The following is a 27,807-nucleotide window of genomic DNA, read 5'->3' as shown; positions in this document are numbered from 1 at the left end:
GAAAAATGTAAAGATCTCTTCAATTTAAGTGCCTGCACCTGCTGCCCTTCCAAATTCAAATCTAAATGTTTCAGTTGGACAGTTAGGTTCCTGCAAGAACCCCCACCAACTAAGGAGGCTCCTCGATGAACCCCACCTCCTATTGGGTTCTTGGAAGAAACTTTTGCTGGCAATTTTCAGTCCCAAGAACTCTAAGGTTCTTTGAAGAACTTTGAGGATCTTAGAAGAACCCTTGTTGAACCCCACATTTTTAGAGTGCAGGAGAGCCCTTTGAAAAACCCTTTTAGGTTCCAGGTAGAAACCTTTTGAGTTCCATGCAGACCCTGAAACACCACTTTTACCAGAGATCTGTTGCTATGGATCTTGAGTTAGCCTGGTTACCAGTCTGTTTCCACTTTAGCCAACAATGAAAACAGAGATTTAGTTCAAAGTTGTTTCATACACTAGAGGCAAGGTTAGGTTAGATAACTGTCTGATCACAATACCTTGGGAAAGCTTGAGAGTATTGGATTGACGAAATAGCTCTTTTTGAACTGTTTCTCATGCAGAACTGCTTCTTCATAACCCACTTTTCAGCTTTGATTTCATAACCAATATGATGCTGTGTGTGTGTGTGTGTGCATGTGTTATGTGCACAACACCGTGACCTGTCATTAAGGCTTCTCATTCACCAATGGAGGAATCCTGTTTGTAAACAACACCATGGAAACCGTGAGACTTGAGCCCTTTGGCTGTCTCGCACAGATACACGCGCGCACACATGCGCACACGCACACACACACGCACACACACGCACAGGCTTACAATAAGCTAACCCCAGTCAGTAGTCTTGTTGTCTGCCTGGATATGACCCAGAAACACACTCTCTGGAACAAATAGTGTCTTGTCATAATAATCTCCACCTCTCTAAATTGATGGAAATATAATTTGGTGCATTTGCAAAAAATACTTTTTTCTTCCAAGCCAAGGCCTAGCAAGGACTTAGACCGTGGACCTAGCAAGGACTTAGCCCATGGACCAACCAAGACTGTTCACTATACTAAACCCCAATCCAATTGGAAGATTGTCCCTCCCCACTAGCTTGATGTTAATGTGAAATATAATGCAATGTAAAAATGCTTACCCGACCCGTACCGTGCTCATTTCAGAGACAAACAGACAGAGTAAAGCCAGTTATAGAAAAAGACATTTAAAATGGAGAAGGAAAAAAACTGGAAAAACAGCTTCTCCTTAGAAAGACAGTCGTTGAATGCTATGCTATGAATGCTACATTAGTCTCTCCTTGAAATTACACAGTTGACATCATTATGATTCCATACAAACCAGCCTTTTTTCTCAGGTAAAATACCTGTTTTAAGACGCAGGCACATATTCTTGTGTGTATACCGAGGCATGTGTCTTTATGTAACGCTTTATTTCCTGTTCCTGTAACAGTTGGTAGTCAGTTTGGGCTGAGCGGGTATTGGACAGAATTGAAGAGTTAACTAATTGGCTGTCAAACTGTGTGAGAGGAAAAAAATGTCCCTGCCAACTGCACCTTTCTGTCCTTGCCATCACACACCCTCACACACACTCACACACACCCACACCCACACACACATTCTTGTACAAACCCAAGGGCGGGCACACACACTCAAAGCCAGTATAGCCAAATCAGTTTTCCCGTCGCCACAGCAACAGCATACTTTTATGTCAACTGCAACCTAGTTACTATGGAGATATGTATACAAGGCAAACTCTATGCAGTTGTAGTCAAGGGGCCAGATGACAGAGTAACTTAAGGGCAGACACACACACACGCACGCACACACACACACACACGATACAGTTTGTACATTTTGTCTTTCCACATATCACATTCACTCACAAGGGAAAGGCCGTGGTTCATGTGCTGGTCAAACGTAGTTTAGAGCTCACAAGTCCATTTCATAAAGAATCTAACGCACAAGCTAAAGCCTGTATAGTGTACATAATATAATCCTTATGGTTAATTATATGCCAGAGGGAGCGAAATATATTTTTGGCATCTCGGATTGTTCTGGCAATTCTCACATATGAACTTCATTCGAAGACACGTGGTGTCTGGCTACAGGGGTGCTCTGCTCTTGTGCTCTGTAATACGAACTTTCAAATTCTCTCTTAGACTTCCCGACGTAATAATAGCCACATGGGCACTTGAGTAAATAGACCACAAATTTTGTTTTACAGGAAATTCTACCCCTGACATACATTTTCTTTCCCGTACGAGGGCGAAGAAAGAAATGCATCACAGTGAACTGTCCCCTGTAGCCAGACACTTGAATGCGGTCAAACATGACGTGTGCCAACTGAGGTTCTAGGGCTTAGAAGTTGTACAGCCACTTAAATGAGGAAGTGACAGAGAAGAATTTCTATGCCTTACGAACAGAGCCGTAGAGGCTTGAATGAAGAACTTCTGTTAGGTTTCTGCCTTGGAGCAACAGGATCTTTGGTGGAAAACAGTAGGAAATGTATGTAAATAACGTATGTAAGTAATGATTGTAAATAATGATTGTGAAAAAAGAAAGCAGCAGTACTACAATGTGACGTCATCTGTAAATACGGGTGGATGTCTGTTGTTCTCCAAACGCTCGGCTGTCGCCGAAACACGTCCCTCTGTTCTGACCTCTGCTGCAAAACGATTCAACCAGCTCTCACAATCTCATGCCAGAATGAGACGTTCAGCCATGTTCCTCAAACGCCAGCTTTCAAAGTTGGTCCAAACGTCAAATTTTGAAGTGTTTTCGCGTCATCTCGCGACATCCTCAGAAATGGATGGATGTCGAATAATGACTTATATCACGGGTGACCTGGCTGAAAAAACAAGACGTTAAAACGTAAAGAATACTTCAGTGAGTGAGGATTTCCTTATACTTTCCCATGGGCAGATGATATCTGATATCTTTTGACATTAATGTTAATACAACTTTTAGTATTAATTGGTTATGGGAATTATTTTCCTTATAAATATATAGCGTATATATAACCAGCTTCTGAAATAGGAGAATGATTAGTGAAATATTTAAGCCTTTTGAAGAAACCATATCAAGATTTAAATCAAAACTGAAAGGCTGTTCCCTCCAGAAAACTCCAAACTTCTGCTTTTTAGTTGGAATTCAGTGAGATGATGAAGTATTGATAAAGCAATTCCTTGTACATGTGTAGACAAAATACTGGATGTGTTTGACTCTGAGATTGAAATGGCTGTTCTCCTGATAACTGAATTTGAAATGCGTCCAAGCACCTCAAACAAACAAAGAGAAAGGGAGAGAGAGCGAGAGAAAGAGAGCGAGAGAGTGTGGTGCAGCTGGGTGTGTTGTGTGTGTGTGTGTGAGCATGTGCGTACGTGTGTGTGTGCCTTTGCTAGCCTCCTCCTTACCTGGCTCCTGTCCTTGTCCACCTTCTTGAAACACTTATTAAGCGACAGATTGTGGCGCACCGAGTTCTTCCAACCAGTAGGGGCACTAGCGAAATACGGGAAATGCTCCAGGATCCAACCATAGATATCTTTCACCGGCAGCCTCTTGGATGGCGCGTCCTCTATTGCCATGAAGATCAGACAGCTGAACGAGTATGGAGGCTTCCGATTGGCTCCCGTGGCCAGGTCGTATGTGGAAGAATCACATGGGTCAGGGGAAGGGGAGGAGGAGGAGGGGGAGTGGGGGGGTAGAGGGTGACCGTCGGGGTCCTGCAGGGGGGAGACGGAGCGGAGCCCCGAGTGAGAGAAGCTGTTGAGAAGGTCTGTGCTCTCGTGGAGCCAGGAGAGGCTGGTGAGCTCCTCGTCCTCGGCCTTGGAGAAGGAGGCCGACAGAGACAGGGACAGGTCAGCTGCCTCCGCCTCCCTGTAGAGGGGACTCAGACCCCGGGTCGCTCCCAAACCGCTGCTGGGGCTCTGGGCCTTCTTACTGGGCGGCATGGTGGGTCCCATCCAGCCCTGGGCTCTCTCCTGGATGGGGGAGGGGAGGAGAGCACAAGACTGGGTTACTATGAATCAAGTCATGTCTGCAACTCTGATGCTTCTACAGTGAGTTTTGAGAGACAGTTTTGATGGGATCCTCAGGAATGTTTGCTGTAACAATCCCACCAACCAGTGAAGTTAAGATGAGTGTTAGAATGCATTAGTTAACTACAGATGAATTGCTAGAACGGTAGCTACATTGACTGCATAGTAAATGCTTATATCCTGTGTTAGGTGGCGTCTTCTGTTGGTAAGATGATCGCAAGATGGAAATGAACACACACACACACACACACACACACACACACACACACACACACACACACACATACACACACACACACACACACACACACACACACACATACACACACACACACACACACACACACACACACAAGGATAGGATTAATCCCAGCAGGAGATATGTAGTAGCCAGCTCAGCCTGTGTGATCATGCTATGAGCCGAGGAAATCATCCCCCGATGTGACTCTTCTCTCTGGCTGATTGACGGACAGCTGTCAACATCCATCCCCTTCCCCCCTAGCTATGACAGCTGTCACGTTGCCATGGCTGCCGGCCCCCTCTGAGCCGCTTTCACCACAGAACAACAGCTCTGCGTCTCAAATGGCATCCTATTTCCTATACAGTACACTACTTTTGACCAAGGCCCTATGGGCCCGCTTTGAAGGGAAAAGTGTGCTATTTGGGAAGCTACTCTTCCTTCCTGCTCTGATAATTCTTCTTCACCGAGTAACAAGGACTGAGCTATATATATATATATATAGAATAGAACACATGTATTTACTGTAGGTTGTACGGTAGACATTGTGGCCACCAAGCACTAGCCTACGGTTTTGACATCTGTCGATATGTTTTCTCTTGTCCTCGTAAAAATACGCATGGGACTATAGACTCTATTGTGTATAGTAGTTTGAAGTATCAAGCTTTATTAGTCGCGTGTAAGGGAAACTAAACGCATGGTATACATCATCAAACGAAGTGCTTTCTTGAAGGTTCCTTCTCGGCAACGCAACATGCAATACCAAATAGTAAAAAAATAAGAATACAAACAACGTAAATGGCTCAGTAGAATAGAATAGACATTTTAGCATAAGTATAATACAGGAAGGCACATTTATAGTCCAATATTTACACATGTATTGGGGAAGGGGGGGGGTATAAATTGAGCAGGAGAATAGGACTCTGATAGCAGTAGTTGTGATGTGTGCTAAGGTGCAGAGAATCAGAGCAGGTGGTCAGTCCAGTCAGATGGCTTGTAGATAGAAACTGTCTCGGAGCCTGTTAGTCATACATTGTAAGTGTGCTGTGCATATGGCCGCCAAACAGCCTAAAGCTTTTTTAGATTCCAAGCCGCTTTCAGATAGGCAGATGTATCTGATCGTTGGGTTGCTATTTGGATTCGTTCCGACATTTCTTCATTTCTTTCTTTCTGGATTGTGTGTATTGTTTTTGTATTGCTAGGTGCAGTACTACTGCACTGTTGCAGCTAGAAACACAAGCAGATGTGTTCGCGACCAATAACGTTTGATTTGATTGAACCTTTTCTTCCTCCATCAATGTCTGTAGGCTGCATGGACCATGGCAGTCATATATGTGTTTATACGACAACCAAACAGTAGCCTAGAGCAGCTTTATCTGTCATCTAGCTTCCAGTCTGTAGATATCTGCTATCTATAGTTCCTCCTTAACTGATATCCGGATTCAACAGCAGCTACCTGACGGATCCTTGTTGTTGCACCAGTACTCACGTTGACTGTAATGAATTTAAATCTCCTCCGAAGCTCGACAATAGATATTCCTACTCCTGAAAAGCCCTGAAAATAGAAAGGGGATAAACAAAGAAAGGTAAGCGAGGGGTTGAGATATATAGCGGTGACAGGCTCGTCAAGGTGCGTGTGGCAGCGAGGGAATAGGGAAGGTTACTGGGGTGACATGGTTCCCAGTTGGACGTCGTCGAGGCGTCGGTCGTCGAGGAGAAGGGAACAACGGAACACACAGGGAGCGTTTTCTTGTTACGTTGCCATGACGGCAGGCAAGGCACCAGGCGAGGCAGGGCCATGACACATTACGGCTGACAGTAAAGTCATCTAATTTTACTGTTGCTATGACAACAAACTCCTTTCAGTTAGGGCCTGTGTTATGAGTGTGTGTGCGAACCGTAGCGAGGCGCAGCGCGGAGCCGTGTATTCAGAACCTGGAGTTTTCAGAAACCTCTCCTTAACACACTTTGAGCTCTAAACAAACTTTTATACAACGTTTATATAACTCCCCGATGACTGACTGTTAAAGGACAACGAGAGTTCTTGCTCAAGTTCAGACTTGATCGTTGAAGGGAGGGGTACTTCCTACTAGAGGCTTGACAGACTGACAGTGTGTGTGTGTGTGTTTGCATGCTTGTGTGTGTGTGTCTGTACATGTTTAATTAAAATCTTGTTTTACACGACCCTACGACCTTTTTGACCTTGACACCCAATTTTTTCCTGAGTCTGATGGAATCCCCCAGTGAACCACTGGTGCCTCTATTCTCACACACATCAATGTCCAAACCTCTTGACGAGGTCACCGATGTCCATCTTACCGCACAAGATGGCTCCTCTCAAAGCAAGACGAGTGCCAAGACAACAATACAATCCCAAAGCAGCAAACATTGGTTGGGTGGGAAATTTGCAGAAGGTGGAATCATATTTCTAAATCAAATCAAAGTGTATTGGTCGCATACAGAGTTTAGCAGATGTTATGGCGGGTGCTCAAACAGCACTGTAACAGTAATCCAAATGTAATCTCTATGTATCTACACCGGATGAATTTACACTAGATATACTAAGAATGATATGTACAGCAGTAGATATATTAGAGTGAGCTATGTCAAGAATACAATATATAAATACATATGTGGTGTGTATAAACAGTTGAACTAAACTCCAATGTACAACAGTAGAAATGATAGAATGAGCCATGTCAGGGATACACTATTTAAATACAGTGTGAAACAGGAAGTGCCCAGTGGTTTAGTATCTCTATACCATGGGACAGCAGCGTTGGCTAAGTGTGTGAGTGAGAGTGTGTGTGTGTGTGTGTTTGAACTGTGTGTATTTAACCCTTCGCCTCTCTTACAACCTACACCTCTTCTCTATAATGAGTGGCACGAGGACCAAATGTTTACAGGGGTGAAGAGGTTAATGAACTCCTCAGCGAGACAGTCTATTAAGAGGGTGTCAAAACTGTGCTCAGGTCAGCCAGGTTCACATGGTTAATTGTCTCTAATTGAGAATACATTATAAACCAGAGACCTTAGAGTCCTTTCAAAGCCTTCAGTGAATTGGCCACTGAAGGGAGAATAGAAACCAAAATCTCATAATGTGCGTCCCAAATGACACCCTATTACTATAGTGCACCACTATTGACCAGAGCCCTATGGGCCCTGCGATAGAGAGAGAGATGGTGAGTAAATAATAACCCCCTATGTGTGTTCAACATTGGTGTACAAAAGGTTGTGGTTTTCTCTAGCTGCTTGAGTCAATGAAATCAGTTTCAGTTTCCATTCCCTGCAGTCCCTCGACAACAACTAGCAGGGCTCCACAGGGCAAACATGTGAGGCCAGTTAACCAATGGGACAGGATAGTCCAGTGTGTGTGTGTGTGTGTTGGTGTATGTGTATGTGTATGTGCGTGTCTCTCTGTTGCCTCTCGCCCTGCTACAGAGCCTAGGGAGTTTATTAGACAGAGGTCAGGGTTCATTGTGTTATCCTCCTAAGAGCTGCCCAGGAATACACACACACACACACACACACACGCACACACACAGAGACCACAGAGAGACCTAGTTTTTGCAGTATCAAAGACACACTATCAAACACATGACCAGCACTTGAAAGAACAATATGCTGTATTAACATGCCATCCAGAATGTAATTAATTGAAGTGCGAATCAAAAGTAGTCACAGACACATGTATCAAACAAATGATTAGCTGTCAGCAGTAACAGTGGAAATAAATGAGAAGCCTACGACGCGCTACTAAGCCTTCTGTCAATCACCATAATATGACACATCACACAGAAAGGCAGCCTTCACTATGATTCGACAGTCACCACTCCCTTTCTCCCTGAACTGACTAGACTTCTACACAAACAACCCTAACTCTTCTGGCTGATCTGAGGTCAGTATAGTGCAGTGAAGGTGACCGGTGAGTGTGCAGCCTCCAGCCCTCTTACGGGAGTACACACACAGACAGCAGAGCAGACTGACTATGAAACTAAGTCTAACGTTGAGCGCTGTGCACTGGCCTCAGGTCAGGCTTTAAAAAAATTATTTTAAAAAGCCCAAAGGCCCTTTAACTTCTGTATCACAGAGTAGTGGTTGGCTGGGCCTGCACAGAGTAGTGGTTGACTGAACCTACACAGAGTAGTGGTTGGCTGAACCTACACAGAGTAGTGGTTGGCTGAACCTACACAGAGTAGTGGTTGGCTGAACCTACACAGAGTAGTGGTTGGCTGGGCCTGCACAGAGTAGTGGTTGGCTGGGCCTGCACAGAGTAGTCTGCTCTGCATTTTATACACAGTACGCTGGAGGCCTCTCCACCTCTCTCCCTCTCCTCTGGCTCCTCCACTTATCTGTATCAAACAACAGCACGGACCCTCAGCCACTAGCCAACAATTTGTCCATGACACTTAATGCCATGGCAACAACCCCTGAAACGGCTGTTACAGAGACCCGCCCACTTTTGGCTTCCTCTGCTCCCCAGCAGGTTTGGTTGAGAAAGTGGATGAGAATCACAACGTGCTTTGCCACATAAAGAAGGCTAGAAAAATAGTTTTGCAGTTAACCGACCCTTCTTTCTCGCACTCCTTCACCTCTCTCTTGTGATTATCATTGGCTCATCTTCTTCTATCCAGGGCTGGACTACCCCACCCCAACCATGCTACTGTTCACATTTTGAAATGAGACTGAGAGAAAATGTTTGCGTTTTCAAGCTAATTTCCTGCAATACTACACATTTTACTGTCATACAGTACCAGTGAAAAGTCTCAAAACACCTACTCATTCAAGGGTTTTTCTTTCTTTTTGACTATTTTCTACATTGCAGAATAATAGTGAAGACATCAAAATGATGAAATAACACATGGAATGATGTGGTAACCAAAAAAGTGTTAAACAAATCAAAATACATTTTATATTTCAGATTCTTCAAAGTAGCCACCCTTTGCCTTGATTACAGCTTTGCACAGGAGTTCTCACATATACTGAGCACTTGTTGGCTGCTTTTACTTCACTCTGCGATCCAACTCATCCCAAACCATCTCAATTGGGTTGAGGTCAGGTGATTGTGGATGCCAGGTCATCTAATGCAGCACACCATCACTCTCTTTCTTGGACAAAGAGCCTTTATACATCCTGGAGGTGTACTGGGTCATTGTCCTGTTGAAAAACAAACAACAGTCCTTTGAATTCTAAATAAATTATCGACAGTGTCACCAGCAAAGCACCCCCACACCATCACACCTCCTCCTCCATGCTTCACGGTGGGAACCACGCATGCGGAGATCCTCCGTTCACCTACTCTGCGTCTCACAAAGACACGGCGTTTGGAACCAGAAATCTCAAATTTGGACTCATCAGACAAAAGGACAGATTTCCACCGGTCTAATATCCATTGCTCGTGTTTCTTGGCCAAATCAAGTTGCTTCTTATTGGTGTCCTTTAGTAGGGGTTTCATTGCAGCATTTCGACCATAAAGGCTTGATTCACACAGTCTCCTCTGAACAGTTGATGTTGAGATTTGTCTGTTTCTTGAACTCTGTGAAGCATTTATTTGGGCTGCAATTTCTGAGGCTGGTAACTCTAATGAACTTATCCTCTGCAGCAGAGGTAACTCTGTCTTCCTTTCCTGTGGCGGTCCTCATGAGAGCCAGTTTCATCATAGCACTTGATGGATTTTGCGACTGCACTCGAAGAAACTTTCGAAGTTCTTTAAATTTCCGCATTGACTGACCTGCATGTTCTTACCATAATATGGATTTGGTCTTTTACCAAATAGGGCTATCTTCTGTATACCACCCCTACCTTGTCACAACACAACTGATTGGCTCAAACGCGTTAAGAAAGAAATTCCACAAATTAACTTTTAAGAAGGCACACCTGTTAATTGAAATGCATTCCAGGTGAATACCTCATGAAGCTGGTTGAGAGAATGCCAAGAGTGTCATCAAGGCAAAGGGTGGCTACTTTGAAGAATCAAAAATGTAAAATATATTTTGATTTGTTTAACACTTTTGAGGTTATTACATGGTTCCATATGTGTTATTTCATATTTTTGATGTCTTCAATATCATTCTACAATGTAGAAAATAATACAAATAAAGAAAAACCCTGGAATGAGTAGGTGTGTCCAAACTTTTGACTGATATTGTATGTAGTCTGGGGGGCCCCGACCTCCAGGGGACCCCAAAAATAAAATAAAATAATATTATTTTTGTTGGGGGCCCCTTGGAGATTGGGGCCCTGGGGGACGTAGACCTGTGTGCCTGTTCGGTAATCCGGCCTTGCTCCTATCATCTCTCTCTGCCTCTCCCACTCATATCCCTGCCTCCCTCTCTCCCTGTCTCTCTCTCTCTCTCTCTCTAATCACCAGAGAGCGAGGGGGAAATATCCTTGTGTCATTAGCAGCATCTCAAAGTCACAGTGTCCTCTAGCGTATGCTGTTTGACAGGCCCTGCCAAAAGAATTAGCGTGAGAAATGATGGTGCCATGATTAGATGTGGAGCTCAGGGAGAGGGCTTCATCCAGGGGATATGGGGGATGAGAGGACATGAGATGAGAGGAGAGGGAAGAGATGGATGGAGGAGAGGAGAAGGCCTGATCCATGGATACTGCACAGATGACAGGGAAAGAAAGAAAGAAAGAAAGAAAGAAAGAAAGAAAGAAAGAAAGAAAGAAAGAAAGAAAGAAAGAGAGAAAGAAAGAGAGAAGGATGAGAGCAGAGAAGAAGTACTGGGAGCTGACATTTAGAGCACCTGATCCATATTCATCATCAAAGCAGGCCTCAACCCTCTCCTCAGAGTCGTGACCCGAGACACAACCACCAGAGATCTGAGGGGGAAAAACAACAATCTGTTTCCTATCAGAACCAGAGTTCTCAGAACCCTAACACACTTCTGGAGTCCCTCTGTTCCGTCTACATTCCTATAAAGTCTCACTGCATCCAAAATGGCACCCTATTCCCTCCGATCTCTTTATAGTGCACTGAGGCCCTGATTAAAGTAGTGCACTAGGACAAATAGGGTGCCATTTGGGACGCAGGTCTGTCTGCTATGCACTGCCGTGGTGTTTCATCTACCACAGTCTCCTCCAAACGCGTGCAGTTCTCTTCGTTTTCCACCTCCTAAATCTCCCCGGTAAACTCCTGCATACCTGCATTATATTCTCCTGAAGTCTCCCCCCCCCCCCATTTTCTTTAGTGTCTTACAGTACACCAGCAAGATACTGGGAAAGAGGATCCAGTGGCTCAGTTACTAAACTCCTAGCAGATACTGTAAACACACACGCACGCACGCACGGTCACACACACACGCATCCCGTCTCAGAGCGCATCAGAGGTGTGTTGGTGTGTAAACCTTATATCATACGTTATATTCAGAGCATGAACATGAGGAGTCAGCAAGTCTGGTAGCAGCTGCTGAATATTCAGCTCTCGCGCTCACACAGACACACTGCTCTCTCTCTCCCGGCTCCACTTTCATTAAGGGCCTCTCCTACAGTGGCCCCTCCAACACTTAATAATAATAATAAGAGGTGTCTTTATAATGGATCACCTGGAGGGCGGCCCCGCCTCTCAGACCATACGCTATCTGACATCATTTACACCTCCTGCTCTGATTGGCTGCCTGGCAGGGGAGAGGCCCGCCCCCGGGGGTTGACGGACAGCTCAGAGGGAGGACGCAAGTCAGATGGGTCAAGGACATTCCCTCAGAGAGAGAGATGGAGGGAGGGAGAGAGCGTGAGAGAAGAGGGGAGAGAGATGGGGGAGAGACGAGGGGAGAGATATACAGAGAGAGGAGAGAGAGACAGGAGAGAGAGAGAGAGCGAGAGAGAGAGAGTGAACACTCACACTCTCTTACACAAGAGAGGAGCAGAGCAGAATTTGGCTTGAGTCAAATCAGCTGAGAAAGTGATGAGTAACAGTATTGAATTGAATGTTTATTTTGAATCACTGTATTTTTGTTATGAATTAATCGTCAGGGAAAGTGCTGCTCTGTTGGTCTAAAGATGTTAGGCAAAATTGACTGTGAGATGCTAGGGAGGTTGAGAGTGTACTTGTACTGTAAGTCAGCACGCTGTGTTGTGTTGTGTTGTGCTGTGTTGTGCTGTGTTGTGTGTCTGTTAATAGATGGTTAGTGAAGGATCTGAGAATGTGTGTGACACGGGAGACACACACACACACTCGTGACCAATGGTTGGAAGGCAGCTGTTCCCATTTGCTATGGTGCAGCCCAGCCGTCGTCTCAGGTGACACACACACACACTGCTGGGCCCACTGTGTTTATATCATATGGGAAGGTATTTTTTCCCCTCGTCCTGCCAGGGAACAGGCCCCCGCATGGACAGACACATGCTGAGTGTGTGAGAGAGAGAGAGAGAGAGAGAGAGAGAGAGAGAGAGAGAGAGAGAGGGGAGAGAGAGAGAGAGAAGAGAGAGGGGAGAGGAGAGAGAGGGAGAGAGAGGGAGAGAAAGGGGGGAGAGGGAGAGAGAGAGAGGGGAGGGAGAGAGGGAGAGTTGGAGAGAGAGAGAGGAGAGGGGGGAGAGAGAGGGGGGGGAGAGGAGAGAGAGAGGGGGGAGAGGGAGAGAGAGAGGGGGGAGGGAGAAAGAGAAAGAGACAGACAGAGGGGAGACCGGCAGAGGGAAGACAGGAAAAAGACAAGGAGGTGCCAGAGGATCAGTTTAGGGATTTTAAGTGTGATGATGCTGCTTTGAGTTCTACTGTTTGTGGCCGTGGTTAACATTCCGTGACCAAAACCACGTTTGGAACAAAACAAAGTCCATACCCAATGTCTATTGTGTCAGGGTGTAAGTTTGAGAGTGTGATTATAACTTTGGGATTGAGTGTCTGAATAGTGGTCATTGAGCTAGACCACGGCTGTGTGGTTTGGTTTGTCCTTGAGAGGTTAAGGATGAGTCCCAAATGGCACCCTATTCCCTATATAGTGCACTAATTTGTACTAGAGCACTATGGTCCCTGGTTAAAGTAGTGCACTATTTCGGGAATAGGGTTTCATTTGGGACTGAGCCTTAGTCTAGCTGAGTTCTTACAGTAATCAGATAATCGCTGGAAAATCACTGTAATGTATTTGCTTGGCTGTCTACAGCACACAAAGGGTTAAGTCCGTTCTGATTTCCTCAGACTCGGAGAGTCCAGTGTGTGTGTACGTGTGTGTGTGTGTGCGCGCAGCCAGTTAAAGAGACTGTAGACCGGGAGTCAGCGATAGACGGGTGTAGCCACAAAACCTTCGGAATAAAACAGACAGCTACTTTTCTAATCCCAGATACACAGAACTAGATGGCTGCTCTCTGTTTTTCCACTTATTTGGGACTTTTTAAAAACCAGACGTTTTGGCTACAATCGCAAACGTCACCAAGTTTCTGTCGCAACCTCTTCCTTCTCAGTTTGTTTTCCTTCTCTTCCTCCACTTTTCTCCTCTCAGATTTTTGTTAGTTCTCAGTTGAGCATCAACAACAGAGGTCAAACAGTCAGACACCAAAAAACTGCATCTACGGTTACATAGTTACAGACACACACACACACACACACACACACAGTTACGAGACACAACAGAGGGAGATCAGTTTCAAAGCCAGTCTTAGTCTCAGTGGCCTCGCTACAACGGCACAGCGATTACAGGTCTCAGTGGCCTCACAGCTGACGTCTAATCTCCCTCTTACAACAGAACAGCATAAGACAATAAAACGACCATTAGACAAGCTATTCTCAAGACAAAAGCCTCTACCACTCCCTTTAGACAATTAAAGGTACATTCTGGGATATTCTATTATTCTATTGTATAGAATATCAAATCAAAATATCATTTATATTTGAGATACTTCAAAGTAGCCACCCTTGGCATTCTCTCAACCAGCTTCATGAGGTAGTCACCTGGAATGAATTTCAATTAACAGGTGTGCCTTGTTGAAAGTTAATTTGTGGAATTTCTTTCCCTCTTAATGCGTTTGAGCCAATCAATTCTATTGTGACAATGTAGGGGTGGTATACAGAAGCCCATTTGGTAAAAGACCAAGTCCATATTATGGCAAGAACAGCTCAAATAAGCAAAGAGAAATGTCGGTCCATCATTACTTTTAAGACATGAAGGTCAGTCAATCCGGAAAATGTAAAGAACTTTAAATGTTTCTTCAAGTGCAGTTGCAAAATACATCAAACGCTATGAGGAAAGGAAGACCCAGAGTTACCTCTGCTGCAGAGGATAAGTTCATTAGAGTTACCAGACTCAGAAATTACAGCCCAAATAAATGCTTCACAGAGTTCAAGTAACAGACACTTCTCAACATCAACTGTTCAGAGGAGACTGTGTGAATCAGGCCTTCATGGTCAAATTGCTGCAGAAAAACCCTACTAAAGGACACCAATAAGAAAAAGAGACTTGCTTGGGTCAAGAAACACGCACAATGGACAAAAAATTGGTGTAAATTTGGTCTGATGAGTCTAAATTTGAGATTTTTGGTTCCAACCGTGTCTTTGTGAGATGCAGAGTAGGTGAACAGATGATCTCCAGATGTGTGGTTCCCACCGTGAAGCATGGTGGAGGAGGTGTGATGGTGTGGGGATGCTTTGTTGGTTACACTGTCAGTGATTTATTTAGAATTCAAGGCAAACTTAATCAGCATGGCTACCACAGCATTCTGCAGCGATACGCCATCCCATCTGGTTCGTGCTTAGTGGGACTGTCATTTGTTTTCAACAGGACAATGACTCAACACACCTCCAGGCTGTGTAAGGCCTATTTGACCAAGAAGGAGAGTGATAGAGTGCTGCATCAGATGACCTGGCCTCCACAATCACCTGACCTCAACCCAATTGAGATGGTTTGGGATGAGTTGGACAGCAGAGTGAAGGAAAAGCAGCCAATAAGTGCTCAGCATATGTGAGAACTCCTTCAAGACAGTTGGAAAAGCCTTCCAGGTGAAGCTGTTTGAGAGAATGCCAAGAGTGTGCAAAGCTGTCATCAAGGCAAATAGTGGCTACTTTGAAGAATCTCAAATATAAAATATATTTTGATTTTTGTAACACTGTTTTGGGTGCTACATGATTCCGTGTGTGATTTCATAGTTGTGAAGTCTTCACTACTATTCTACAATGTAGAAAATAGTCAAAATAAAGACAAACCTTTGAATCAGTAGGTGTGTCCAAACTTTTGACTGGTACTGTATATATGCCTTATTAGTTTAGTACAACTGTATTACCATATAATAACTACTGTATTACCATTTAATAACAACTGTATTATCATTTAATAACAACCCCTGTACTACCATTAAATAACTACCATATAATAACAACTACTGTATTACCATATAATAACAACTACTGTATTACCATATAATATCAACTAATGTATTACCATATAATAACAACTACTGTATTACCATATAATAATAACTACTGTATTACCATACAATAACAACTACTGTATTACCATATAATAACAACTACTGTATTACCATATAATAACAACTACTGTATTACCATATAATATCAACTAATGTATTACCATATAATAACAACTACTGTACTACCACATAATAATAACTACTGTATTACCATATAATAACAACTACTGTATTACCGTATAATAACAACTACTGTATTACCATATAATAACAACTACTGTATTACCATATAATAACAACTACTGTATTACCATATAATAACAACCACTGTACTACTGTATAATAACAACTATATTACCATATAATAACAACTACTGTATTACCATATAATAACAACTACTGTATTACCATATAATAACAACTACTGTATTACCATATAATAACAACTACTGTATTACCGTATAATAACAACTACTGTATTACCATATAATAACAACTACTGTATTACCATATAATAACAACTACTGTATTTCCATATAATAACTACTGTATTACCATATAATAACAACTACTGTATTACCGTATAATAACAACTACTGTACTACTGTATAATAACAACTATATTACCATATAATAACAACCACTGTATTACCATATAATAACAACTACTGTATTTCCATATAATAACAACTACTGTATTACCATATAATAACAACTACTGTATTACCGTATAATAACTACTGTACTACTGTATAATAACAACTATATTACCATATAATAACAACTACTGTATTACCATCTAATAACTACTGTACTACCATATAATAACTACTGTATTACCATATAATATCAACTACTGTATTACCATATAATAACTACTTTACTACCATATAATAACTACTGTATTACCATATAATATCAACTACTGTATTACCATATAATAACAACTACTGTATTACCATATAATAACAGCTACTGTTATACCATATAATAACTACTGTACTACCATATAATAACTACTATATTACCATATAATAACAACTACTGTATTACCATATAATATCAACTACTGTATAACCATATAATAACTACTGTATTACCATATAATAACAACTACTGTATTACCATATAATAACAACTACTGTATTACCATATAATACCAACTACTGTATTACCATATAATAACAACCACTGTATTACCATATACTATCAACTACTGTATTACCATATAATATCAACTACTGTATTACCATATAATAACAACCACTGTATTACCGTATAATAACAACTACTGTATTACCATATAATAACAACCACTGTATTACCGTATAATAACAACTACTGTATTACCATATAATAACAACTACTGTATTACCATATAATAACAACCACTGTATTACCATATAATAACAACTACTGTATTACCATATAATAACAACCACTGTATTACCATATAATAACAACTACTGTATTACCATATAATAACAACCACTGTATTACCATATACTATCAACTACTGTATTACCATATAATATCAACTACTGTATTACCATATAATAACAACCACTGTATTACCGTATAATAACAACTACTGTATTACCATATAATAACAACCACTGTATTACCGTATAATATCAACTACTGTATTACCATATAATAACAACTACTGTATTACCATATAATAACAACCACTGTATTACCGTATAATATCAACTACTGTATTACCGTATAATATCAACCACTGTATTACCATATAATAACAACTACTGTATTACCATATAGTAACAACTACTGTATTACCATATAATATCAACTACTGTATTACCATATAATAACAGCTACTGTATTACCATATAATATCAACTACTGTATAACCATATAATAACTACTGTATTACCATATAATAACAACTACTGTACTACCATATAATAACTACTGTACTACCATACAATAACAACTACTGTACTACCATATATATATATATATATATATATATATATATATATATTATTTTTATTTCACCTTTATTTAACCAGGTAGGTTAGTTAAGAACAAGTTCTCATTTACAACTGTGACCTGGCCAAGATAAAGCAAAGCAGTGCGACAAAAACAACAACACAGAGTTACACATAAACAAATGTACAGTCAATAACACAATAGAAAAATTTATGTACAGTGTGTGCAAATGTAGAAGAGTGGGGAGGTGAGCCAATAAATAGGCCATAAGAGGCGAAATAATTACAATTTAGCATTAACACTGGAGTGATAGATGTGCAGATGATGATGTGCTAGTAGAGATACTGGGGTGCAAAAGGAGCAAGAGGATAAATAGCAATATGGGGATGAGGTAGTTTGGTGTGCTATTTACAGATGGGCTGTGTACAGGTACACTGATCGGTAAGCTGCTCTGACAGCTGATGCTTCAAGTTAGAGAGGGAGATATAAGACTCCAGCTTCAGTGATTTTTGCAATTCGTTCCAGTCATTGGCAGCAGAGAACTGGAAGGAAAGGCGGCCAAAGGATATAATAACAACCATATAAAGTTGTTTTCCTCCATCATTAGTAAACAATGTGTTTGTGTACAAACAATGTATAGCTTCAAAATATGATCTCATGGACTGTCAATCATTGTATCCATCGCTCCATTTACGAATTTGAGTGATATTACATTTCTCCTGCCCCAAACCCTCATCTTTATATCCAAACCAAGTGGCTGGGCTGTTATTTGAATGAAGTGACGGGGCCAAATCCCTGATTGTGTGTTAAATGCCTCTGATAACAATGTCTGCCATAGAGGGATGACGCAAAGGAGGTAAACACATTAGATCAATCTGATTGGTCCTGAGGTAGTTTGAAAAACACTCTGGCTCCTCCCCTCTCGCTAGCTACCATGACTTTGTATGGCTGCTTCTAACTATGACATCACTGTAGCTAGCCAGAGAGGAGAGGAGAGGACCAGAGGGACTGACGTCACCCCTCCCTCTCATTCAATGTCAATTACGTAACTATGGTGGGAGCCATGCCGATGGTGCATATGGCAACCCTCACGTGTGGGACACAATAAAACAGACATGACATCACTGCAGAGAGAGGGAGAGAGAGAGGAGAAGGACAGAGAGAGAAGGAGAGAGAGAGAGAGAGAGAGAGAGAGAGAGAGAGAGAGAGAGAAGGACAGAGACAGAGGGTGAGTGAGAGAGAGCGAGGGAGAGGGAGAGAGAAGGACAGAGAGAGAAGGATAGAGAGAGAGAGAAAGAGAGAGAGAGAGAGAGAGAGAGAGAGAGGACAGAGACAGAGGGTGAGTGAGAGAGAGCGAGGGAGAGGGAGAGAGAAGGACAGAGAGAGAAGGATAGAGAGAGAGAAAGAGAGAGGACAGAGAGAGAAGGAGAGGGATAGAGAGAGAGAGAGAGAGAGAGAGAGAGAGAGAGAGAGAGAGAGAGAGAGAGAGAGAGAGAGAGAGAGAGAGCGAGCGCAGGTCCATGCTATGGGGATAACGTCATGGGGGTTTTGGGGGATGTGCCACGAGGTCCATCTAAAAGAACAGAACAGCCAAATTACGCCAGCCAGGACATTATGCAACCCAAATAACAGTCAACAGACTAGGAGGTTTGGCACGAAAGTAGAAGGGCCAGCCTGTCACATCAAATGATGCCCAATCATTCACCCACTTATAGATGTGTGGGCTATTCCAAATTGGATGCCCCTGGCCTACAGTGGTGTGTGTGTGTGTGTGAGAGAGACTACTCATGAGTGTGTGTGTTGCTTGATGAGTGATCAAGGCAAATAACACACACACACACACACACACACACAGAAAAACACAACACACACATCCCCTCGGCATGGCTGTCCCCGCATAAGCAAACTCTCCTGTCGACAGGAAATCCTTCCACCCACGTCCCTGCCTCGCTTAGCAACCAGCGTCACGCCATACCTCCACCGGCATACACACCACACACGCAATCATGCACAGTCACACACAGAACAACGCACACCCTCACACAGAAACCCACACATGTGCACACACACACGGACAAGTCAGATGTGGGAAATGAACGTGTTATCTGACAAAAACACAAGACAGAGCCCTCTCCACACAAGCAGTGGCATTCCTGTCCGACACACTCCTTCAACTCACTCACACACACACACACACACACACACACACACACACACACACACACACCAGAATCATCCCTTCAAATCTGTCAGCAACCTCAGCTAGAAATGAGAACATCTCTCAAAATATAAAACCTTTTTTTTTTCATCCCGCTCTATTTTTACCCGAGCCTTATAAGGACTGAGTTAGTTAGCAAGACACACACACACACACACACACACACTGTTCACACACACACACACGCCGGGCGCTCTCTTCCTGACGTGATTGGAGCTAATTGAGCCAGGCTCGCTGTGCTGTGGACAATGACTCCATTCGGACACAGCAGGGTGGCTATTGAAGAGTCAATGACAATTATAACCTGGGGGGGGGGGGCACACACAAAGACCATCGTTCTTCTAATAGTGGTTCCACTATACGGCTTTAGACTGCATTAACACAGCACTAAACGCACGCCGCTGAGCTGAGCAAAGAGAAGGAAGGAGGAGGGTGTATGTGATATTAGCTCAAAGAGAGAAATGACTGTCTTTGTTACTGCTGACCTGTGTGTCCTGGGTGTCAAATGAAAAGTCGTTATTGACCCACTGGGTTTAGGATGGACGGTATCTATAACAGTGACTGGCCTTCACTCTCACGTCCAGGCTACACAGGACTGGACCCGACCAGTGCTGGAAACCGATAAAGAGGACGATAGGACCAACAGCTGTAGCCCAGCATTAGTTGTCTTTGGTAAGCAGTTGATCAAGCAGATGTTCTATCTGGGATAAATGAATGCTCATTTCAATGAAATATGACATGGCAATCGGACTTTTGCATCAGGCGTGTGTTGACGTTGGTGGGGGGTACGGGGAAACGTCAGTTACAGGGTGTTTGGAGTCCAGGCACAGTGAGCGCTCCTACATAGGGGGGGTCTCTTCATTGAGACTAGCAGGGTGATATAGGGCTGAGATCCTAAATGAACACAGCCATTGGGGGTCATTATCTGAATGAACGATGCCATAGGGTGGGGCGGGTGAATTATGAATGAACTACACTAGATCACGACAGGTTCTCTCTCTCTCTGTTCCCTCTGTCTCTCTCTCTCTGTCCTCTCTCTCTCTCTCTCTCTGTTCCCTCCGTCTCTCTCTCGCTGTCCTCTCTCTCTCTCTCTGTCTCGCTCTCTCTCTGTTCCCTCTGTCTCTCTCTCTGTCCTCTCTCTCTCTCTCTCTTTCTCTCTCGCTCTCTCTCTGTTCCCTCCGTCTCTCTTTCGCTGTCCTCTCTCTCTCTCTCTCTCTCGCTCTCTCTCTGTTCCCTCCGTCTCTCTCTCGCTGTCCTCTCTCTCTCTCGCTCTCTCTCTGTTCCCTCCGTCTCTCTCTCGCTGTCCTCTCTCTCTCTCTCTCTCTCTCTCACTCTCTCTCTGTTCCCTCCGTCTCTCTCTCGCTGTCCTCTCTCTCTCTCTCACTCTCTCTCTGTTCCCTCCGTCTCTCTCTCGCTGTCCTCTCTCTCTCGCTCTCTCTCTGTTCCCTCCGTCTCTCTCTCGCTGTCCTCTCTCTCTCGCTCTCTCTCTGTTCCCTCCGTCTCTCTCTCTCTGTCCTCTCTCTCTCGCTCTCTCTCTGTTCCCTCTGTCTCTCTCTCGCTGTCCTCTCTCTCTCTCTCTCTCTCTCTCGCTCTCTCTCTCTCCCTTGCACTCGCTCCTGCCCCCCCCACTCATTAATATATAAAAATAGCAGAGCCAATCACTGACACAGACCACAGACACACGGAGAGACAGAGACAGAGATTGACACTGTCTAACAAGTGAACATTCCCTGCGCTGCCGTGGATACACATTTACACACAGACAGAGATGTAAACACACTCACACTCGAACAAACACACTGATTAAGGTCAGGTGAACAAACACACGGAAAGTCACACACAGGATTCTAGCATTCCGCCATACGATAATACAGAAACAAGTACTGTTGCACGTGTAAATAAAGAGATGCTGGTGAACAGACGAAACACAGGAAACACACGCAATAATGACAGACATGCTTGTTCACTCTTATCAAACACAGGGGCCCTGATATGCTGGCGAATACACACACTCCACGGTTAGGGAGTCCATTTATTATAAATATATTCAGAGAGAGAGAGAGAGAGAGAGAGAGATGTGGTGTCTGTCTGTCTGTCTGTCTGTCTGTCTGTCTGTCTGTCTGTCTGTCTGTCTGTCTGTCTGTCTGTCTGTCTGTCCATCTGTGTGTCTGTCTGTCTGTCTGTGTGTGTGTGTAATGTGATGTGATAGTGCTCACCCTGTGCCACGCGCTCTTTCCACTGTTGCTGTGCGTCTGATCAGATCTGCCTCTCTCAACCTATTTGCCGCCTGTCACACTCGCACGTACAGTACCCAGCCCCTTATCCCCATACAAGAGTCCCTTCTTAATCTAAGCTATGACATACAGCTCTATTCATCCCCATGTATTACAAGCCTTTACCCAAAGCTGACTAAAACATCACTCTTCTCTCTCTATCCATGGACACAGTGTACAGTATACCAACAACCCTAAACCACAGAGCTCAGCTGATTAAAACCTCCCCATCTCTTTCTCTCTCTCTCTCAATTTACTCTCTCTTTCTCTCCTAACATGAGTGGATGGGATCCCCCTGTTCCCTTAAAAGTGTACACTCCTCTGGACCCCTTCCCTCCAGTCGACGACTGTCAACACTCACTTAGACTTTTCCCTTTACTCTCCCTTCAAAACAAACACATAACTATCCCTCGCTCTGTCTCACTGAAAAACACACTGAAAAACACACTGAAAAACACACTGAAAAACACACTGAAAAACACACTGAAAAACACACTGAAAAACACACTGTCTCTCTACTTAGAAGTGCAGAAGCAGCACATGTCAACACTTAACCTCCTTTGGTTGCTAAAGTCTACACACACACACACACACACACACACACACACACACACACACACACACACACACACACACACACACACACACACACACACACACACACACACACACACACACAGACAGACAGACAGACAGACACACACACACACACCCCTCCCCCCACCATCACCACAGACAGCGATTGAAAAGAGCCATAAAGTCACCTTAGAATCCTTCTGTTGTCCAGACGAGCCCCTTCCTTCCTTTGCTCCTCTCCGATAGTTCTACCTCTCCTCTCCTAGTCTGCAATGTCAGTTCCCTCCACTGAGCCTGAGCCCCTCCATTTCCGCCCCAGCTCTGCGTTTCTGGCACTGAGCAACACAGGCGACTGACTGCGTTCCTGTAGTCTCGCTCTCTCTCTCTCTCTCTCTCTCTCTCTCTCTCTCTCTCTCTCTCTCTCTCTCAGTAGGGTTGTGTGTTCCACAGCTCAGCCAGTCAGCCTGCCTGGCCCACCAACAGGAGTCCCAGTCTTCTCCAGGGTCCTAGTGCTAGTGGTGTTCTCTGAAAGAATGCCATTGTCTCTGAGCAGAGCCCTCCCTCCCTCAGAGCGTCAGCAGGTTACCAGGGCAACGAGGGCCTGCCTAGAGGGAGGTGATCAGTTCATGCTGTTCAGAGGCTCCAGTAGGCTAGACTGACTAGCTGACTGACTGGCTGACTGACTGGCTCACTGACTGGCTGACCGACTGAATGACTTTCTCAACACAGGAAACAATCAACTAAAGAAAGAAGCATTGATCCTTTGTCGTTTATACATTCTTAATTCAAGTGACTATATATATACAGTACCAGTCAAAAGTTTGGACACACCTACTCATTCAAGGGTTTTTTTGTATTTTTACTATTTTCTATATTGTAGAATTATAGCGAAGACATCCAAACTATGAAATAACACATATGGAATCATGTAGTAACCAAAAAAAGTCTTAAACAAATCAAAATATATTTAGATTTAAGATTCTTCAAAGTAGCCACCCTTGCCTTAATGGCAGCTTGCACGCTCCTGGCATTCTCTCAACCAGCGTCACGAGGTAGTCAATTGGAATGCAATTCAAATAACAGGTGTGCCTTGTTAAAAGTTAATTTGTGGAATTTCTTTCCTTCTTAATCGGTTTGAGCCAATCAGTTGTGTTGTGACAAGGTAGGGGTAGTATACAGAAGATAGCCCTATTTGGTAAAAGACCAAATACGTATTATGGCAAGAACAGCTCAAATAAGCAAAGAGAAATGACAGTCTATCAATACTTTAAGACATGGAGGTCAGTCAATCCTGGAAAAACCAAGCGCTATGATGAAACTGGCTCTCATGAGGACCGCCACAGGAAAGGAAGACCCAGAGTTACCTCTGCTGCAGAGGATAAGTTTATTAGACTTACCAGCCTCAGAAATTACAGCCCAAATAATTTCTTCACAGAGTTCAAGTAACTGTCACGCCCTGACCTTAGAGTTCCTTTTTATGTCTCTATTTTGGTTTGGTCAGGGCGTGAGTTAGGGTGGGATTCTATGTTCTATTTTCTAGGTTTTGTATTTCTTTGTTTTGGCCTGGTATGGCTCTCAATCAGGGACAGCTGTACTTCGTTGTCGCTGATTGAGAGCCATACTTAGGTAGCCCTTTTTCCCACCTGTCCTTGTGGGTAGTTAACTTTGTTTGTGGCACTTTGCCCTGTAAACTTCACGGTCGTTTTGTATTGTTTATTGGTTTTGCTGACGACATTCAATAAAGAGAAAAATGTACCCTCACCACACTGCACCTTGGTCTACTTCATCCGACGGTCGTGGCAGAACTACCCACCACCAAAGGACCAAGCAGCGTGGCCAGGAGAGGCAGCCCCAATATTTTTTTTGGGGGGGGCACATGGGACGGTCGGCGGAGCCGAGGATGGAACCAGAGCCAGTTGGGGTGAAATTGGAGGTGAGTGAAGGGAACGAAGCAGAGACAGTGAAGGAGTTGATGGGGAGATTGGAGGAGAGAGCTATGAGAGAGCTGCTGTGTTGGTGCATAAGGCACGACATTCGCCCTACGGAGCGTGTCCTCGAATTGATGTCACCTGAGTCAGCTCTCCATACTCGTCCTGAGGTGCGTGCTAGCTGTCTGGTGAAGACTGTGCCAGCCCCACGCACCAGGCCTCCTGTGCGCCTCTCCAGCCCTGCACGTCTTGTGCCAGCTTGGCGCTCCAGACCTCCAGTGCGCCTCCACAGCCCGGTGAGTCCTGCGCCTGCTCCACGCACAGTTTCCCCAGTTCGCCTGGAGAACACAGTGCGGCCTGAGCCAACTCCCCGTGCTTACCGTGGCGAGCATTTGACTGGTCAGGCCCCGTGCTATGGGGCGATGCGCACGGTGTCGAGGCCGAGCATCCACAGGCCGGTGTGCTCAGTGCCAGCGTCCCACATTTGCCGGGGGGAAGCGGGCACCCAGCCAGTATGGGTGGTGCCAGTCCTGCGCTCGAGATCGCCAGTGCGCCTCCATGGCCCAGTGTATCCGGTGCCTGCTCCCAGAGCTCCTGCAAGGCTCCCCAGCCTGGTGAGTCCTGTGCCTGCTCCCAGAGCCAGGCCTCCTGCATGTCTCTCCAGCCAGGTGAGTCCTGTGCCTGCTCCTAGAGCCAGGTCTCCTGCAAGTCTCCCCAGCCTGGTGAGTCCTGTGCCTGCTCCCAGAGCCAGGCCTCCTGCATGTCTCCCCAGCCTGGTGCGTCCTGTGCCAGAGCCGCCCTCCTGTCCGGCGCTGCCAGAGCCACCCGCCTGTCCGGCGCTGCCATAGCCGCCCGCCAGTCCGGCGCTGCCAGAGCCGCCCGCCAGTCCGGCGCTGTGAGAGCCGCCCGCCAGTCTGGTGCTGCCAGAGCCGCCCGCCAGTCCGGCGCTGCCAGAGTTGCCTGCCAGTCCAGAGCTCCCAGAGTCGCCCTCCAGTCCGGGGTCGGCAGCGAGGGACCCCGCTCTAGAGGCGCCACCAAAGTGGGGTGAGCCAGGGGTGGAGCAGGGGTCTGCGTTCCGCCCCTGAGCCGCCACAGCGGATAGATGCCCACCCGGACCCTCGCCTATAGGTTTAGGTTTTGCAGCCGGAGTCCACACCTTTGGGGGGGGGGGGGGGGGGTACAGTCACGCCCTGACCTTAGAGTTCCTTTTTATGTCTCTATTTTGGTTTGGTCAGGGCGTGAGTTGGGGTGGGATTCTATGTTCTATTTTCTATGTTTTGTATTTCTTTGTTTTGGCCTGGTATGGCTCTCAATCAGGGACAGCTGTACTTCGTTGTTGCTGATTGGGAGCCATACTTAGGTAGCCCTTTTTCCCACCTGTCCTTGTGGGTAGTTAACTTTGTTTGTGGCACTTTGCCCTGTAAACTTCACGGTCGTTTTGTATTGTTTATTGGTATTGCTGGCGACATTCAATAAAGAGGAAAATGTACGCACACCACACTGCACCTTGGTCTACTTCATCTGACGATCGTGACAGTAACAGACACATCTCAACATCAACTGTTCAGAGGAGACTGTGTGAATCAGACCTTCATGGTTGAATTTCTGCAAAGAAACCACTACTAAAGGACACCAATAAGAACAAGAGACTTGCTTGGGCTAAGAAACTCAAGCAATGGACATTAGACCGGTGGAAATCTGTCCTTTGGTTTGATGAGTCCAAATTTGAGATTTTTGGCTCCAACCGCCCTGTCTTTGTGAGACGCAGAGTAGGTAAACAGATGATCTCCACATGTGTGGTTCCCACCGTGAAGCATGGAGGAGGAGGGGTGATGGTGTGGGGATGCTTTGCTGGTGACACTGTCAGTGATTTATTTAGAATTCAAGGCACACTTAACCAGCATGGCTACCACAGCATTCTGCAGCGATACGCCATCCCATCTGGTTTGCGCTTAGTAGGACTGTAATGACCCAACACACCACCAGGCTGTGTAAGGGCTATTAGACCAAGAATGAGAGTGATGGAGTGTGTCATCAGAATCAACCAACCTCAAGCCAATTGAGATTATTATAATATATTTTTTTATTTAACCTTTATTTAACTAGGCAAGTCAGTTAAGAACAAATTCTTATTTACTATGATGGCCTACACCGGCCAAACCCTAACCCGGACGACGCTGGGCCAATTGTGTGCCGCCCTATAGGACTCCCAATCACGTCCGGTTGTGATACAGCTTGGAATCTAACCAGGGTCTGTAGTGACCCTGGTAGTGACCCTGTAGTGACGCCTCTAGCACTGAGGTGCAGTGCATTAGACTGCTGTGCCACTCGGGAGATGGTTTGGGATAAGTTGGACAGCAGAGTGAAGGAAAAGCAGTCAACAAGTGCTCAGCATATGTGGGAACTCCTTCAAGACAGTTGGAAAAGCAATCCAGGTGAAGCTGGTTGAGAGAATGCCAAGAGTGTGCAAAGCTGTCATCAAGGCAAAGGGTGGCTACTTTGAATCACAAAATATAAAATGTATTTTGATTTGTTGAACACTTTTTTGGTTACTACATGATTCCATGTGTTATTTCATCGTTTTGATGTCTTCGCTATTATTCAACAATGTAGAAAATAGTACAAATAAAGAGAAACCCTTGAATGAGCAGGTGTGTCCAAACTTGGCTGGTACTGTATAATTTAGTTTATGTCTAGTCTATTATAATAAACAGTTTAACATCAAATAATACATATTTATATATTTATATTTATTTTCCGGGCTCTGACATTGCTCGCTCTGTTATTTATTATTTTCTTTATTTTAATTTTTTGGATTTGCGTGTATTGTTTTGTATTGTTAGGTATTACTGCACTGTTGGAGCAAGAAACATAAGCATGGAAGGCTTATACACGCAAATCCCAAGAATAAAAAGAAAGAATTTACACATATTTTGCGATAACATCTACAATATATGTGTACGCGATTTGATTTGATTTATATGTGTGAAATGTAACACCATATATTGTCAGCAAACGGTATATAAATTCAACACTATATAGCACATACTTTCTGACATAAACATGAATCACAAGATAGTGACATTGTAATCTAGGCTAGGAATAAGCTCAAATGTATATTTTTGGGTAACACTTTACATTTAGTCTCCCTTATACCTGTGTAATTACTGTAGTAACAACACAATACTAATAATTGTGGACTTACATTTCAATTCAATTCAAAGGGGCTTTATTGGCAT

At 44.3% G+C, this 27,807-nt stretch overlaps 1 protein-coding gene across 1 annotated transcript in view; it reads right to left on the bottom strand.

The window, feature by feature from the left end:
- Positions 1–23,148, bottom strand: part of ches1 (checkpoint suppressor 1) — a 48,155-nt gene extending 25,007 nt beyond the window's left edge. The window contains exons 1-2 of the mRNA XM_029733317.1: positions 22,829–23,148; positions 3,398–3,964 (exon numbers count right to left, since the gene is read on the bottom strand). Of these exons, the coding sequence (XP_029589177.1) occupies positions 3,398–3,946 (549 nt within the window). The 5' untranslated portion in view covers positions 3,947–3,964; positions 22,829–23,148. The remainder of the gene's footprint in view (positions 1–3,397; positions 3,965–22,828) is intronic.
- Positions 23,149–27,807: the final 4,659 nt, after the last annotated feature.

The sequence above is a fragment of the Salmo trutta genome, chromosome 35 (genome assembly GCF_901001165.1).
Source record: "Salmo trutta chromosome 35, fSalTru1.1, whole genome shotgun sequence".
Lineage (NCBI taxonomy): Eukaryota > Metazoa > Chordata > Actinopteri > Salmoniformes > Salmonidae > Salmo > Salmo trutta.
The sequence above is the reverse complement of the archived record's forward strand: the minus strand, read 5'-3'. Positions and strand labels throughout refer to the sequence as shown.